At 41.9% G+C, this 14,919-nt stretch overlaps 1 protein-coding gene across 4 annotated transcripts in view; it reads right to left on the bottom strand.

The window, feature by feature from the left end:
* The window catches only part of LRRC31 (leucine rich repeat containing 31), a 32,998-nt gene that overhangs the window by 5,599 nt on the left and 12,480 nt on the right, over positions 1-14,919 (bottom strand). For 2 of the 4 annotated variants that reach the window (XM_003894853.5, XM_031663576.1), the window contains 5 exons: positions 12,268-12,435; positions 11,900-12,067; positions 10,391-10,558; positions 7,528-7,695; positions 3,830-3,997 (listed from right to left, as the gene is read on the bottom strand). In XM_003894853.5, the coding sequence (XP_003894902.2) occupies positions 3,830-3,997; positions 7,528-7,695; positions 10,391-10,558; positions 11,900-12,067; positions 12,268-12,435 (840 nt within the window). The remainder of the gene's footprint in view (positions 1-3,829; positions 3,998-7,527; positions 7,696-10,390; positions 10,559-11,899; positions 12,068-12,267; positions 12,436-14,919) is intronic. The other 2 variants (XM_031663577.1, XM_009201386.4) reach the window with 2 other exon arrangements.

The following is a 14,919-nucleotide window of genomic DNA, read 5'->3' as shown; positions in this document are numbered from 1 at the left end:
AAGCAAGGCAAGAATGTCTGCTCTCATCTCGTTCAACATCTATTGGAAATCCTAGCCAGCTAAATAACCAAGAAAAAGAAATAAAAGATATGCAGTGGAGATAAAGACATAAAACTGTCTCTAGGCCAGGTGCAGTGGTTTCATGTCTGTAATCCCAGCACTTTGGGAGGCCGAGGCGGGCAGATCACAAGGTCAGGAGATCGAGACCATCCTGGCCAACATGGTGAACCCCCGTCTCTACTAAAAATACAAAAACTAGCTGGGGGTGGTGGCGAGTGTCTGTAGTTCCAGTTACTCAGGAAGCTGAGGCAGGAGAATCGCTTGAACTCAAGAGTCAGAAGTTGTGGTGAGCCGAGATGGCGCCACTGTACTTCAGCCTGGTGACAGAATGAGACTCCATCTCAAAAAAAACAAAAAAAGCTGTCTGTAATCATAGATGATATGATTGTCTATATGGAAAATACTACAGAACCTACTAAAAATATCCTACAGCTAACAAATGAGTTTAGCAAGGTTGCAGTAAAATGTCATACAAAAATCAATTGTGTATCCATATACTAGCAATAACATTGGGAATCTAAAATTAAACAGTATCTTTTATAAGAGCACAAAAATTAAATCCTCAGATACAAATTTAACAAAATATAAAAACTATAAAACACCAGTGAAAGAAATCAAAGAGTACTTAAATACAGAGATAGACTGTGTTCATGGATTGGAATACTCAATATTGTTAAGATGTCATTTCTCCCTGAATTGATCTATAAATTCAATATAATCCCAATCAAATTTCCCGATGGATTTTTAAAATAGATATTGACAATCTGATGCTAGCTCTATATGGAAATGCCAAGTAACTAGAATAACCAAAACAATTTTGAAAAAGAACAAAGAATACTTATACTACTTCAAGACTTACTATGAAGTTTCAACAATCAAAACAGCGTGATATTGGTAAAATAAGAGACACAGAGATCAATGGAACAGAATTGAGAGATCAGAAGTAGGCCATCACAAATATGGTCAATTGATTTTTGACAAAAATATAAAGGCAAATCAATGGAGAATGGATAGTCTTTTCAACTAATGGCACTCCAATCATTGGACAGTGACATGCAGACACATTAATCTCTACCCATACCTCATACCTTGTATAAAAATGAACTCAAAATAGATAATAGGTCAAAATACAAAAGGCAAATACAAAGCTTCAAGAAAAAATATGGAAAAAATTTTTGAGAACTTAGATTTGCAAAACACTCTAAGACGCAATACAGAAAGTTCATCAGATTAACAAATTGATAGATCTTTATTAAAACTGAAAGCTTTGCTCTGCAAAACAAACACTATTAAGAGAATGAAAAAGCCAGTGGGACAGACCCAGAGAAATAATAGCAAAATTATATTTGATAAAGGACTTACTTGTATTCAGAAAAATCTAAAAACTCTCCAAACTCATCAACAAGAAAAACAAACAATCCAATTTTTTAAAATTAGGCAAGAGATTTAGAACAGACATTTCACCAAAGGAGCTAAGAAATGAAAATACACACATAAAAAGATGTTTGACATCACTGGTCATTAGGGAAATGCAAATTAAAATCACAATGTTTTGTCCCATCTCTACCACACATAATCATTTTTGCTATAACACTTGTTTTGAAAACACAAGTTTATTTCAATGAGACTGAAATGTCAGGAACAATTGAGCATAATGCAAATTTCTGTTTTGCATTATGCATGATTTGTCCACAGGAAACACTAGGTGAATATATAAGACTGTCCCCAGCTGAATCTGAGCTGCATATAGAGTCAAACAGCCTGGGGCGTGGTGGCTCACGCCTGTAATCCCAGCACTTTGGGAGGTCGGGAGGTGGCGGATCACCTGGAGGTCAGGAGTTTGGGACCAGCCTGCCAACATGGTGAAACCCCCGGCCTCACCAAAACACAAAATTAGCCAGGCGCGGGTGTTAGGCCGCCCAATCCCAGCTACTCAGGAGCCTGAGGCAGGAGAATCTCTGAATCTGGCAGGGTGGAGGCTGCAGGGAGCCAAGATCATGCCACTGCACTGCAGCTCAAGTGACAGAGGAACCTGCATAAGAAAGAAAGAAAAGAAAGAAAGAAAGAAAGAAAGAAAGAAAGAAAGAAAGAAAGAAAGAAAGAAAGAAAGAAAGAAAAGAAAGAAAGAAAAGAAAGAAAGAAAGAAAGAGAAAGAAAGAGAGAGAGAGAAAGAGAGAGGGAGGGAGGGAGGGGGAAGGGAGGAAGGAAGGGAGAGAGAGAGAAAGAAAGAAAAGAAAAGAAGGAAAGAAGGAAAGAAAATGTAGACATGCACACACCTCATGAAGACAACAACCCTCATCTATCCACACACCCTCTTTCCACCAACTGAAGTGTGGACAGGCCACTTCCACAGACAAACTTCAGGTCTTTCTCAGGGAAAAGTCTAATATTTGCTCATTTCTTAACTATTTAATATGTAAAACTGTATTGCTATTTTTCATAGCTTCTGTTTTTTAAAATATGCCACTGATGAAGTGTTTGAGTGCGGTGCTTCCAACCATAAGTCCTGTGGTTATTACTGAATAATTCTTGCATAACACATGATTTTTAGGCCCATGTGCCATGTCATAGCAAAACTGACTAGTGTATACACTGAAAACACACATACAACTACTTGGAGTGACTGTTCTGACCCTTCATTTGGAGGCGTGCTCGTTGCTTTGGAATTCTGGCAGTTGATGGCTGAATAGTGATTAGAGTGTGAGGACAAGGCTAGATGGGAGACAGAGGGAGTACTCTCTGGTTCATTGTTTTATAATGGGAAAGTGGAAACAGAATGAGTTGTTGTTATCGTTGTTTTTTGAGAAGGAGTTTCACTCCTGTTGCCCAGACTGGAGTGCAATGATGCAATCTTGGCTCACCGCAACCTCTGCCTCCCAGGTTCAAGCGATTCTCCTGCCTCAGCCTCCCGAGTAGCTGGGATTACAGGCATGCACCACCATGCCCTGCTAATTTTGTATTTTTAGTAGAGATGGGGTTTCTCCATGTTGGTCAGGCTGGTCTTGCACTCCCGACCTCAAGTAATCCGCCAGCCTTGGCCTCCCAAAGTCTTGGGATTACAGGCGTGAGCCACCACGCCTGGCCACATAGAATGATTTTAGGGAATATTTGGGTAGCCTCAATCCCACAGTGCAAAAGTTATTTCTTATTCAATTATCTTTCCATCTTTCTAGACTGACGTGGAAAAAGGGTCAGATTGTTACTACAGTATGCCTTTAACCCCTTTCATCTTTTTCTAATAGAGAGGAGTCTCTAATCAAAGCCATCAGCAGTCTAATATCTATGAGAAGTGATACCCGCATTTCAGTTACAGTGATAATCAGCTTCTTGTTTAAATAAAAGCATTTAAATTAAAGAGTCAATTTAAAGTTAAGTATTTTAACTTTAATACTAAGGAAAGGAAGTATTAGTTAAGTTAAAGGAAAAGTTAAGTATTAGTGCTGGAACCATGGGGATGGGTGAGATGTAGATGTCTGAAGTGGAAAACTCACGGACCAGGGAGGTGTGGAACAGCTGTTTGCCTTTCAGGAACCGCCCCACCTATCTAAATCCATATCCTTTTAGGAAACACCCCCTACTGTCATGTGGTTTTAGAATTGCCTTTGTTCATTTTAATTAGAACTCTCGGGAGATATTGGGGAGAAAGTAATCTGCACAGAGGGCTTCACCCCAAGTCTAGTGCCTCCCCCACCTCCCCACCCGGTGCTTTGCAGGAGCGGCACCCTCTGCTCTGTGTGCCAAGACCACTTGGGAACAAGTAGATACGCACCCAGGAGAACCACGTCCTCTGTCACCAGGGAACAGCTGCTCAGCCTCAGCACTCGAAGAGACATGGAAAGCTTTAGTGTTTCCAGAAGTAGCTTCAAGTTGCCACCAACACACTTGTTCCAAGAAAGGTTGAATACTTCCAGAGCAGAGAGGTGAACAGAGGTTTCAGCTAAAAGTGGTAACGATAAGAACAGCAGTAATTTAGGTTTCCTTACAGATCATAAGCTTTGGATTTGAGGAAACTGGTCTAGGACAACACATTAATATAACTGGGGTTGAGAAAGTTGTAGAGGCCATTTTCTTCTGCCTTAAATTTATGGCCTCAATTTATGTTGTCTGTTTTTGTTGTTGTTGTTGTTGTTGTTTGTTTTGTTTTGAGACGGAGTCTTGCTCTGTCACCAGGCTGGAGTGCAGTGGCACAATCTTGGCTCACTGCAACCTCCGTCTCCTGGGTTCAAGTGATTCCCCTGCCTCAACCTCTCAAGCAGCTGGGACTACATGTGTGCACCACCATACCCAGCTAATTATTTTTGTATTTTAACAGAGACAGGGTTTCGCCATGTTGGCCAGGATGGTCTGGATCTCCTGACTCGGGATCCACCAGCCTTTGCCTCCCGAAGTGCTGGGATTACAGGTGTGAGCCACCACACCCAGCCTGTTGTCTGTTTTTATTTGGGGAAATATTGGAAACTTTAGCAAAGCAAAACTTGATAAATTGGAATTCACTGTCCAACTGGGGTTTCTTTCCTTCATTTCACATGTAGGAAGGAGAAAGAGGCAAAGTGCTTGGACGGCTAGTCAAGATTTCAGAATGTATCCTGGTTGGTTGGTACATATTCCACTGCACAGTCACTGCTGAGATTGAGATAGGGTCAAGTCTCCCTAAGAGTCTGAAATACCAAAACCTATTTGTGTTTACTTCACTGCAATAAATGCAGGCAAGGAAGGCAACTAATGTATTTTGGAAAGAGCTTTCAAGAAAAGTAAAAGATTTTCTGCTTAATTCTCAATTGCCCCCAAAGTTAAAATTAACCGGAATATCTTATTCCCAAGTTAATTGTACTTCAAACTATTCTGCCTTTCTTTTAGAGAATAATGTGTTCGAGGGGAAAATATACATTCTTTTATAATATCTAGTAAGAAAATCCCTTAATATCTAGTAAGAGATCTACATTAAGGAGAAATGGAACTTTTTCTTCCAAAAGTAATGTAGGGAAATACATATTTGCTTCATTTGCTTAATTCAAATTGAATAGTAGATTTATGTCAGATGATATAATTTAGTGTAATACCTAGTTGATCATGATTCATTGATTATGCAGCTAGAATTAGAAAGAGCTTCTAATGGCTACAGTTCCTTTAAAAAAACGTATTTTTCCAGACTGGGCAACATGGTAAAACTCCATCTCTACCAAAAATACAAAAATTAGCCAGGTGTGGTGTCACGTTCCTGTAGACTCAGCTACTGGGGAGGCTGAGATGGCATGATCCCTTAAGCCCAGGAGATCAAGGCTACAGTGAGCCATGTTAGTGCCACTGCACTCCAGCCTGGGCAGCAAAGCAAGACCCTCCCAAAGTACTGGGATTACAGGTGTGAGCCACTGCACCTGGCCCAAGTTCACAGTTCTTTACTGGGGGTCAGTCATCTAGGTACCCTCCACCCAGCATATACCAAAATACCATGCTCACAAAAGAAAAGCTCATGTTCAGCATAAACTATGTTGTCTGTGCAAACAGGTTAGGCATAGTAAATCACCCTTATCAGTTAGGAAATGTTACGAACACCCCCAGATTCCAAGTTCTGGGATATCAGTTAAGGGTTGGTCTTTCTGGTTGACAGTAGGCCTTTCCAGGGATAGCAGCATCAGGCCTGCTATGTTAACTCTTTTTTGCCCCCATACACGTGGCTGGAGTTGTTGGATTTGTGTGCTTCCTGGATAATGCTAAAAACAGAGTCCTTCTCTCTAACCCTCTCACCAGTGTTTTTTCTTTATCAGTTGGCACTTCCTTAAAAATGAATTGTACTGTCAACCAGACAAGGGGTATTATTAATGAAATAAATGCATTAAATTCATAAAAATGAGTAGCTATTATTATACATTAATAAAAATAAATGCATGTTATTTACCCCCAAATTTGAAGAACACTATATTTAGGGCATTCTTGCCCTCCTTTTCAGCCTGAGTATTTTGTTCAGCCTGAGTATTTTGTTCAGCCCGAGTATTTTGCTCAGCCCGAGTATTTTGCTCAGCTCCCATAGACTTGGTCCTCACCATGCCCTCCTCCCAGCGCTCCCTCAGCATCATTCATCTCATCGTCCACATCTCTGGATGGGGAAAAGTCCCAGGATAGGTAGCTTTCAGCCCTGCTGTTCTAGGGCCCATGGACCCACCAGAGAGTCTACAGATATGCTTGAAGGGGGTGCCTGTGAGCTTCCTCAAACTGATTACAGTTATTCTGTGGGGAAGAGTATGGTACATTTTCTGTCTCCAAAACATCTGGAATTAGACTGCCTTAAATCAAATCCTGGCTCTGGCTCTTATGACCTAGGGTTACCTCATGTACTTAACATCTCTGTGCCTCCGTTTCCTTGTCTGCAAAATATAAAATGGAACAACGGCACATGCCTTATACAGTTGTAAGAGTTAAATTGGTGAATGCATGTAAAGTTCTTGGAAAGGGGCCTGGCACATAGGATATGCTCTATAAATGTCAGTTGTTAAGTTCTGCCCATTTGATGACAAGTGCAATGTCAGCAAGTAAGGGGAGGTATTGTGAAACAAAGACACTTGGTAGCACTTCTCCAAATCGATCACCCAGGGAACCAGTAGTTTGTGCACACAGTGCCGTGGTCCCCAACACCACCTCCCTTTACTTGCTGACACTGCACTTGTCATCAAAGGGAAACTTTGTCACCAACTTTCAGATTCAGTAGGTTCCTGATGTAGGCTGGGGCACATCCGTGACCTTAAGGCATACACAGATTCCTAAGGGAGCATATAAATCCTGTGGGGAGTGATTGCTTGGCAGTTAGCTAGGCTCACACTCTAGTAAATGGCTTACTTTCCTATCAGATCCACAGCAATCCCAACTCATACTGACACCTCCGCAAAATTACAAGTTACCATGGATGTGGTGGTCCCAGGTTGGTTGTACACACATTAAATTTTAAATGCTAAATCTGCACATACCATGGCCAGGCACGGTGGCTCACACCTATAACCCCAGCACTTTGGAAGGCCCAGGAGGGTGGATCACTTGAAGTCAGGAGTTTGAGACCAGGCTGGACAACATGGTGAAACCCTGTCTCTACTAAAAATACAAAAATTAGTCGGGTGTGGTGACGTGCACCTGTCTGTGATCCCAGCTACTCGTGAGGCTGAGGCAGGAGAATCGCTTAAACCCAGGAAGCGGAGGCTGTAGTGAGCCAAGATCACGCCACTGCACTCTGGCCTGGGTGACACTCTGTCTCAAAACACAAACAACAACAACAAAAAAAACCCTGCACATACTAGAATCTTTTTTTTTTTTTTTTTTTTGGACTTTCAGAAGGTCACTTTTAAGAAGGCATATGTCCTGAAAAGAAGACAAATTAGTACTTCACAAATTTGGCTGAACCTTGGAATGAAATGCAGAGGAAAAGAGGTCTCCCTCTCACATTATTGCATGGCTCCTGCAGGGATCTGGGAAATCTCTTACCGAGAGCTGTAAAAGTCTCACTCTCCAAAGCACAGTTGTTAATAACTAACGACTTCAATGCTGGTAAAAATCGGAGCCTGCTGAGTAAGTTTTCAGAAGAATTGCCCATCTTTTTGTTGGCTGATAAATCCAGTTCTTGAAGATTTGAGAGTAAAGGAATGACCTGGGCTGTTAAAAATATCAGCAGTGACATGTTTTAGGCACCATCTCACAGAGTCTTCCGGGTGTTTGGTTCCCACACTCTGTTTAATCTGTCAGTCAATACAGCTCTCCCCAACCCGACCCTCCCTCCCTTACACACCGCAAACCAGCCATCTTCCCAGCATGCTGCTTGGGCTTTCTTGCTTCCAAGCTCCTTTCCAGGCTAGAAGAGCCAAGGCTGTGGAGACAGAGAACTAGATCTTGGATCTGCTACTAAAGAACTGTGTGATTTTGGACAAGTTAACTAACCTCTCTGAACCTTAGCATTCTCAACTCTAGAGCTCTTAGTCTTCTCTATTTCGGTGGTCATTGGGAAGGTAAAGTGACTTGGTAAAGATAAAGTACTTGGTATAATGCCTGGCACATACTAACTGCTCAATTAATGTTTGAAATTATAATTCTTTTCTCAGAATGTAAGTACCAGTAAGGCAATGAAAACAGCAATCAGAACAGACACTTGTTGGTAACCACACTGGGTCCTGAGGGGCCCGGCTAGGAATTACCCCCGTTCACTATCTTTTGGCTGCTTTTCCGGCCTTTGCCCCAACTCTTACCAAGGCAGAAAATGCAGTATGCTGGATCTCTACAAGGCTGGCTCACCTCCTCGAAGCCTTCCAGGGTCACCCACACCAAAGTAACCCCTTGGTCACTATCACATCACCATATTTTATTTTCACAGCACCCAGCATTATGTGATATTTTCTTGTTAATATATTTGTTTTCTGTCTTCCCTCACTGAAGGCAAGCTCTGTGTTATAGAAACTATCTCACTCCCAGAATGAGGATCAGTACCTGAAACATCAGAGGTATAAATGTTTGTGGGAGGAGGGAGAGAGGTCGGGGAAAGAAAGGGGAAAGGCAGGGAAGGCAGGCAGACACTTGTAAAGTCAACAGGTGTAACTACTTCTCCTTCTTCCAACCCCCTCAGCACTTTATATTTCGCCATGCAGTTTGAATATGTGTTGGTTTACTCCTGCCCCTGCCATACCGAAGTTCCCTGATAGCTGGGATTTTCTGCAGCCCCTGGCACAGTGTCCCACACCATTAGAGGATTCATCAGTAGTTACTGCTTAAAGGATCTATAATTCCATTTCTTTGGAGCGATTTACAATGATCACATAAAAGAATGTTCAATTATTTAACGGCATAAAGTATAAAGCAGGATGTATTTTCATTTCCATCTTTTCAAAATTAAGCAGAAGGAGAACAATGCAGTTCATTACACTTATCAAATTATTATTAGTTTTCCAGGGCCATTCACCCATGTCAGTGGCTGTGAACCTAGGTAAGGAAAGCCTAGTCCTCCATTATACCAGTGGGAACAATTGAGGTCCTCCAGCACTGAGTAACAAAATGAGATGTGGTATTCATGTTATTTAGTTGTACCAAGGGAATCTGGCGGGCTGATAACTCATGAAGGTCTTCCTAGATATGACGCTCAGGCTATGATAAGTAAAGGGAATGGTAAGAACTCATAATGCTCCATGCAAAGCTCAAAAAGGGATTTTTTTGTCATTTTTAAATCTTCATAAACGCCTTGAACTCTTCTCATTTTCCCAAATACTGAGAGAAGAGTCTGAGAGATAATTTAGCAGGTTTAAAAAGATAGATGTGTGAGACCTAGAAACCTATCTTACGGTCTTCCTCCCCAAATTGTACTATAAACAACCAAAAACTTACTTGTATTCTCATTGTGCACTCATTCTTCATTCATTCACATATTCAACATGCATTTACTTGGTGCCAATCATGTACAGGTGCCTGTGCTTGAGCAGTGGGGAGATGCTAAATGAGACACCTCTAGCCTGGACTTGCCCATGACCTGGAAAGAGAGAGCATGGGCAAAGGGCCCAAGGCCAGAGCATGCCTGGCGTGTCTGAGAATCAGCAAGGGCTGTGGCCAGGGTGGAGTCAGTGAGGAGGAGGGGGAGTGAATGAAGTCAGAGCGATAGAGGACAGGGAGACCATTTGGGCTTTTGCAATAATCTAAGCATAAGATAATCGTTGCTTGGACCAGGGTAGTGGAGGTCTAGATGGTGAGCCATGGTCAGATTCTGGATGTACACTGAAAGCTTACTGTGGCCACAGACGGGATAAAACCCTTAATCTCAAGGCTATGCTTGCTCTGTTTGTTATGGGAAATTGCATTTATATATTACATGTTGTAATTACAGAACTATGTTTGCAGTAGGAAAATAAGCGTAGTTGCCTAAAGCGGTAACGTATAGCCATCACGCGCCACCCCGCTGACTCTTTTTCTGTAACTTCATTTGTATCTGAGTGGCTTGACTTCACTTGTTATTCAGAAATCCTCAATACCTTTTGTGTTGGCATTTGGTTACAGGTATGTAACCTGTTTGTAATCAGCTTTGTGACACTAAGAGATTTATTTCTAAACAGCAACATAAATTCAAAATTTTCCCTAAGCGCCGAATCTATCATTTACAGGCATGTATAGGTGGAACTGAGATTCACTAACGTTTACTGGGTGTTTAATACATGCCAAGTACTGTGTTGAGACATTCACAGAATTTTTAGGAATTAATCTTTCCAATAACTTCATAAAAAGTAAATTTACAAGTGTACATATTAAAATTTCCAAGTTTCCAAAGATAGGCCAAGATTCCAAAAAGTCTTTCCTTTGCTCTGTAATATGTACTCACTCAGTGACATCACGTCATCTGCTGTTAGTGAACACTGGTGAAGATCTAGGACTTGCAGATGCTTTAGCATGACCAACTGAGCCGACGAGTCTTCAAAACCTCCACCTAGATCCTTATTGCAGGAAAGATCTAATTTCCTCAGCTCAGCCAAATACCTAAAAGCGGCATCTACAAAGAAAGTCAGAATCCCATTCTGATAGCTGGACACAGTGGTGTACCTATAGTCCCAACTGCTTGGGAGACCAAGGTGGGAGGATTGCTTGAACCCCGGAGTTCGAGTCCAGCCTGGGCAGAATAGTGAGATCCATCTCTTAAAAAAAGAAAAACCGGACCAGGCGTGGTGACTCCCATCTGTAATCCCAGGACTTTGGGAGGCCAAATGGGGTGGATCACGGGGTCAGGAGTTCAAGTCCAGCCTGACCACGATGGTGAAACCCCATCTCTACTACCATTCTGACATATTGCAAGGTGGTAAGAAGGTGTGGAACAGGGGTGGGGCCATGGTGCAGTAAGGGAGGCTGAGGGAGCACACTGTGTTCACAAAAGACAAAAGAAGGAATAAGTGTAAACTTCCTACCATCTGGCCCTCTGTGGACCCGACCATGATTTCACACACACGCTCCCTAAGATCTGCATAGATTGCCGAGGGTTTTGACATGAATCCTGCAACTACACTTGAGCATCCTCTCCTATTACATTTGAACATTGGAGTTTACATAGATTTTTAGACTTATTCAAGCTGCCAGTGAATATTACAGGTTCTGTAAGTTCAATGTCATTTCCTATTCTCCGTAAATATGGATACTATGTACAGGGGAATAAGTTTTAACTCCAGACGCCATCGAAGCCATTCTTCTTATCAATACCAATTCCTTCCTACTATGGAGCATAAAATAATGCTGACACTTTCAGAACAGAAAACCTAGTAGTTCTAGCAGCAAAGAAACTTTATTTTTCCCAGTGTTTATCTCAACCTAAAATATACTGGCCTTTTCAGAGTCAGTCATATTAAAGGCTCATTTTTATAATCATGAAAGTGTGTGTTCTCTGTCAAATATTTAGAAAATAAATAAAATATAAAAAAGATTTTTTTTGAGATAGAGTCTCTTCTGTCATCCCTATCAGCTCACTGCAACCTCGCTTCCTGAGTTAAAGCGATTTCTGCTGCCTCAGTCTCCCAAGTAGCTGGGATTACAGGCACACGTGTCACCATGCCCAACTAATTTTTGTATTTTTAGTAGAGATGGGGTTTCATCATGTTGGCCAGGCTGGTTTCAAACTCCTGATCTCAAGTGATCCACCTGCTTGGGCCCCCCAAAGTGCTGGGATTACAGGTGTGAGCCACTGCGCTCAGCCTAAAGGAGATTTCAATTACCCATAGTCTTATTCCCCAGCGCAACCACTATTTATATTTTGCTATATTTCCTAGTAACTTTTCAATATATATATTTATGTGTATATCATATATATTTATACTTGTAATCTTAAATCCAGCCATTGTTAACTCACCCAATATTTTGACACTCTTTTGTGATAATCCACATGAATGTAACTTCAGTACTTTCAGATTTGACGTGCTTTTTAATCCCTGAGCAATACTGTTCAGACTGCCACCAATGTCTCTGTTAATGGAAAGATCAAGTACTTCAAGACTTTGCAGCATAGGTAGCAGTTGACCTAGAAAAGAAATCCAAGTAAGAAGGGTATGTAGGAGGGGAGTGGAGTTTTATGTCACCTGGGGATATAGTGACGTAAAACTCCACTCCCCTCCTACATACCCTTCTTTAAATTCAGGATAAGACAAAACACAGCAAACGTCGATTCCCAAGCTATCCAATGAGCATCTTCGATTTTTTTTCTCTTCAAATTCCACTTACCCAGAAATGTCCCATCTTCCGACGTGAGGGTGCAATCCACAAGCTTAAGCATTTGTATCTTGCTCCCTTTTTGGAACTTCTGAAGGATCAGAGGCAAATTACCTCCCACTTTACTGTTCCAAGACAAATTTAGCTCTACAAGTTCAGGAATCATCTCAAGTGCTTCTCCTGTTAGCAAATGGCCCGAAAATTCTGTTAGTCACTAGTCAGTAAAGCAGGGAATTCATTTCAGAATCAGCACAACTATGATTAATGGAGTGTGGAAACTGGGCCAGGTACTGTCCTGTTTGGCACAGAGGAACAGAGAGAAGGAAAGAACCCAGTTCCTTCATAGCAGGGCACGCTTCTCTAGATTTACACGTACAGTCATTCTAGTCCCTCCAAAATTCTGAAGTCATGCGTATGAGCTAAACAATTGTTGTAGAAAAATCCACCTATTGGTAGGGTGGTTTTAGGAAGCTGCTTTTGTGGTGGTTCATCTGTTTTCCCTTAGCCCCCCTCTCTGGCATCAGCATTTCTGAGAAGTTTGACCAGGGATAGAAGTGAGGCAAAGCAGATAACTGGCCACCACAGAGGTAAAGCTCTCTCCAACGTCAAGAATATCACATGCCTGTATATATAGTAAAGCTCTCTCCAAAGTCAAGAATATCACATGCCTATATATATATATATGAGGAATATCACATGCAACCTGAACTGACCACTACAGAGAGAAACTAATAATAGAGCATCAGGCACTAGCATCTTATAACAGCCATGCTGCCTTAAGGGGTAAAGAAGGGTGTAGGGAAACAGGGATGAAAACTAACATTTCTGAAACCATTACACACAGGAAAGCTCCCAGGGCTGCAGAGTGGAGGCTGGGAGAGAATAGGAGAAGTGACCAGACAGATCAGCCCTTAGGAATGATTTTCACCGCCTTAGGGGTAGACACATACATAGAAAATGTACTTTCTCAATGCGCAAATAATTAAGCATTCTGGCAAGTCCCCTATATCTAGAAGCCTCTTTACTACCCACCCCTGGGTTTGAACTTCTACCATTGTTTGTTCATTCCATGGATTAAGGTTTTAGAAGTCCAGGAACCCCATGCTAAAATGCATATTCTCCAGCAGTTATAGCATCTTAAGCCAGCAATGAACAGGTATCATTTTGTGTGCACTTGCCAGTCAATTGGGGGTGGCTTTCTATAGTTCTGAGGTGTTCCCCAGGATCAGGGAGAAAGAGCTCATGATTGATTAGTTATGTCTGCAGTGGTCATGGTACTGGAGTGCCATGCATTTGCCACCCGGTACTAAACTATTATAATGGGTGTAACAATTTTGAAATGCCTTCTGATGTATGTTCTCTTATCAAGAAACCATTTATTTTCCCTATACCCCATCTACATTAAGACTGAGTGAAGAAGACAGAGTATGGATGATAGATAGGTAAGCCCCTCCTGATGGGAGAGGATGCAGAAGTCCTTCCAGAGAAGAAATAACTCTGGGAGAGGGAAACGGGCACGAACATCAGAACAACAACAGTACAGATTCCCTCCTCAACCAGGTAAGTTTGGAACAGGTCCCAGGCAGAAATTTCATTTTCTTGTTTTCTAAGGATGGAGGATCAGGAAAAAGATCAGGTTAATCATAGAAAATAAGAAAGTTGTCTTTTCACATGTGAGTAATTGTATGTTAAAATTGTGAGTCTGCTACATAATAACCAGCTGCTTAATGTGGGGCTAAACTGATCATGTAACCCAAAGAAGGTGGTCTTAGATGACAGAATGGAGAAAGAAGGACTATCAGTTATTGAGCACCTATTATGCACCAGGCATGCAGTAGGTACTTTAAAGAAATTGTTTAATCCTTGCAACAATTTTTTGAGAGGGAAGTTATCCCTATTTCAGATATAAGAAAACTGAGGCTCAGAAAAGTTAAATTATTTGTCCATGTTCACAAAGCTAGTTAAAAGTGGCAGTAGGGGCCAGGTGTGGTGGTTCATGCCTGTAATCCTAGCACTTTGGGAGACCAAGGCGGGCAGATCACTTGAAGTCAGGAGTTCAAAACCAGCCTGGCCAGAATGGTGAAACCCTGTCTCTACTAAAAATACAAAAAAATTAGCTGGGCATGGTGGTGCACGCCTGTAATCCCAGCTACTTTGGAGGCTGAGGTAGGAGAATCACTTGAACTGGGGAGGCGGAGGTTTCAGTGAGCCAAGATTGTACCACTGCACTCCAGCCTGGGCGACAAGAATGAAACGCCATCTCAAAAAAAAAGGGGGGGGGGGGGCCGGGGGATAGACACTAAGATTTGAAGTAGAATCTACTAAAAATACAAAAAATACAAAATAATTACAAAAATTAGCCAGTCATAGTGGTGCACGCCTAAAATACAAAAAAAATACAAAAAATAAGCTGGGCATGGTGGTGCACTCTTGTAATCCCAGCTCTTGGGAGGTTGAGGTAGGAGAATCACTTGAACCAGGGAGGCAGAGGTTTCAGTGAGCCAAAATTGCACCACTACACTCCAGCCTGGGTGACAAGAATGAAAAGCCGTCTCAAAACAAAAAGGCCAGGGGGGCGGGGTCAGCACTAGGATTTGAAGTAGGATCTGGCCAACCTGAGATGTGTAATGTTTCTCCTCAGCTACAGGAGGCATGGGCCAGGGG

Source organism: Papio anubis, chromosome 2 (assembly GCF_008728515.1).
Source record: "Papio anubis isolate 15944 chromosome 2, Panubis1.0, whole genome shotgun sequence".
Lineage (NCBI taxonomy): Eukaryota > Metazoa > Chordata > Mammalia > Primates > Cercopithecidae > Papio > Papio anubis.
This window is presented reverse-complemented; position numbering and strand designations above follow the sequence as displayed.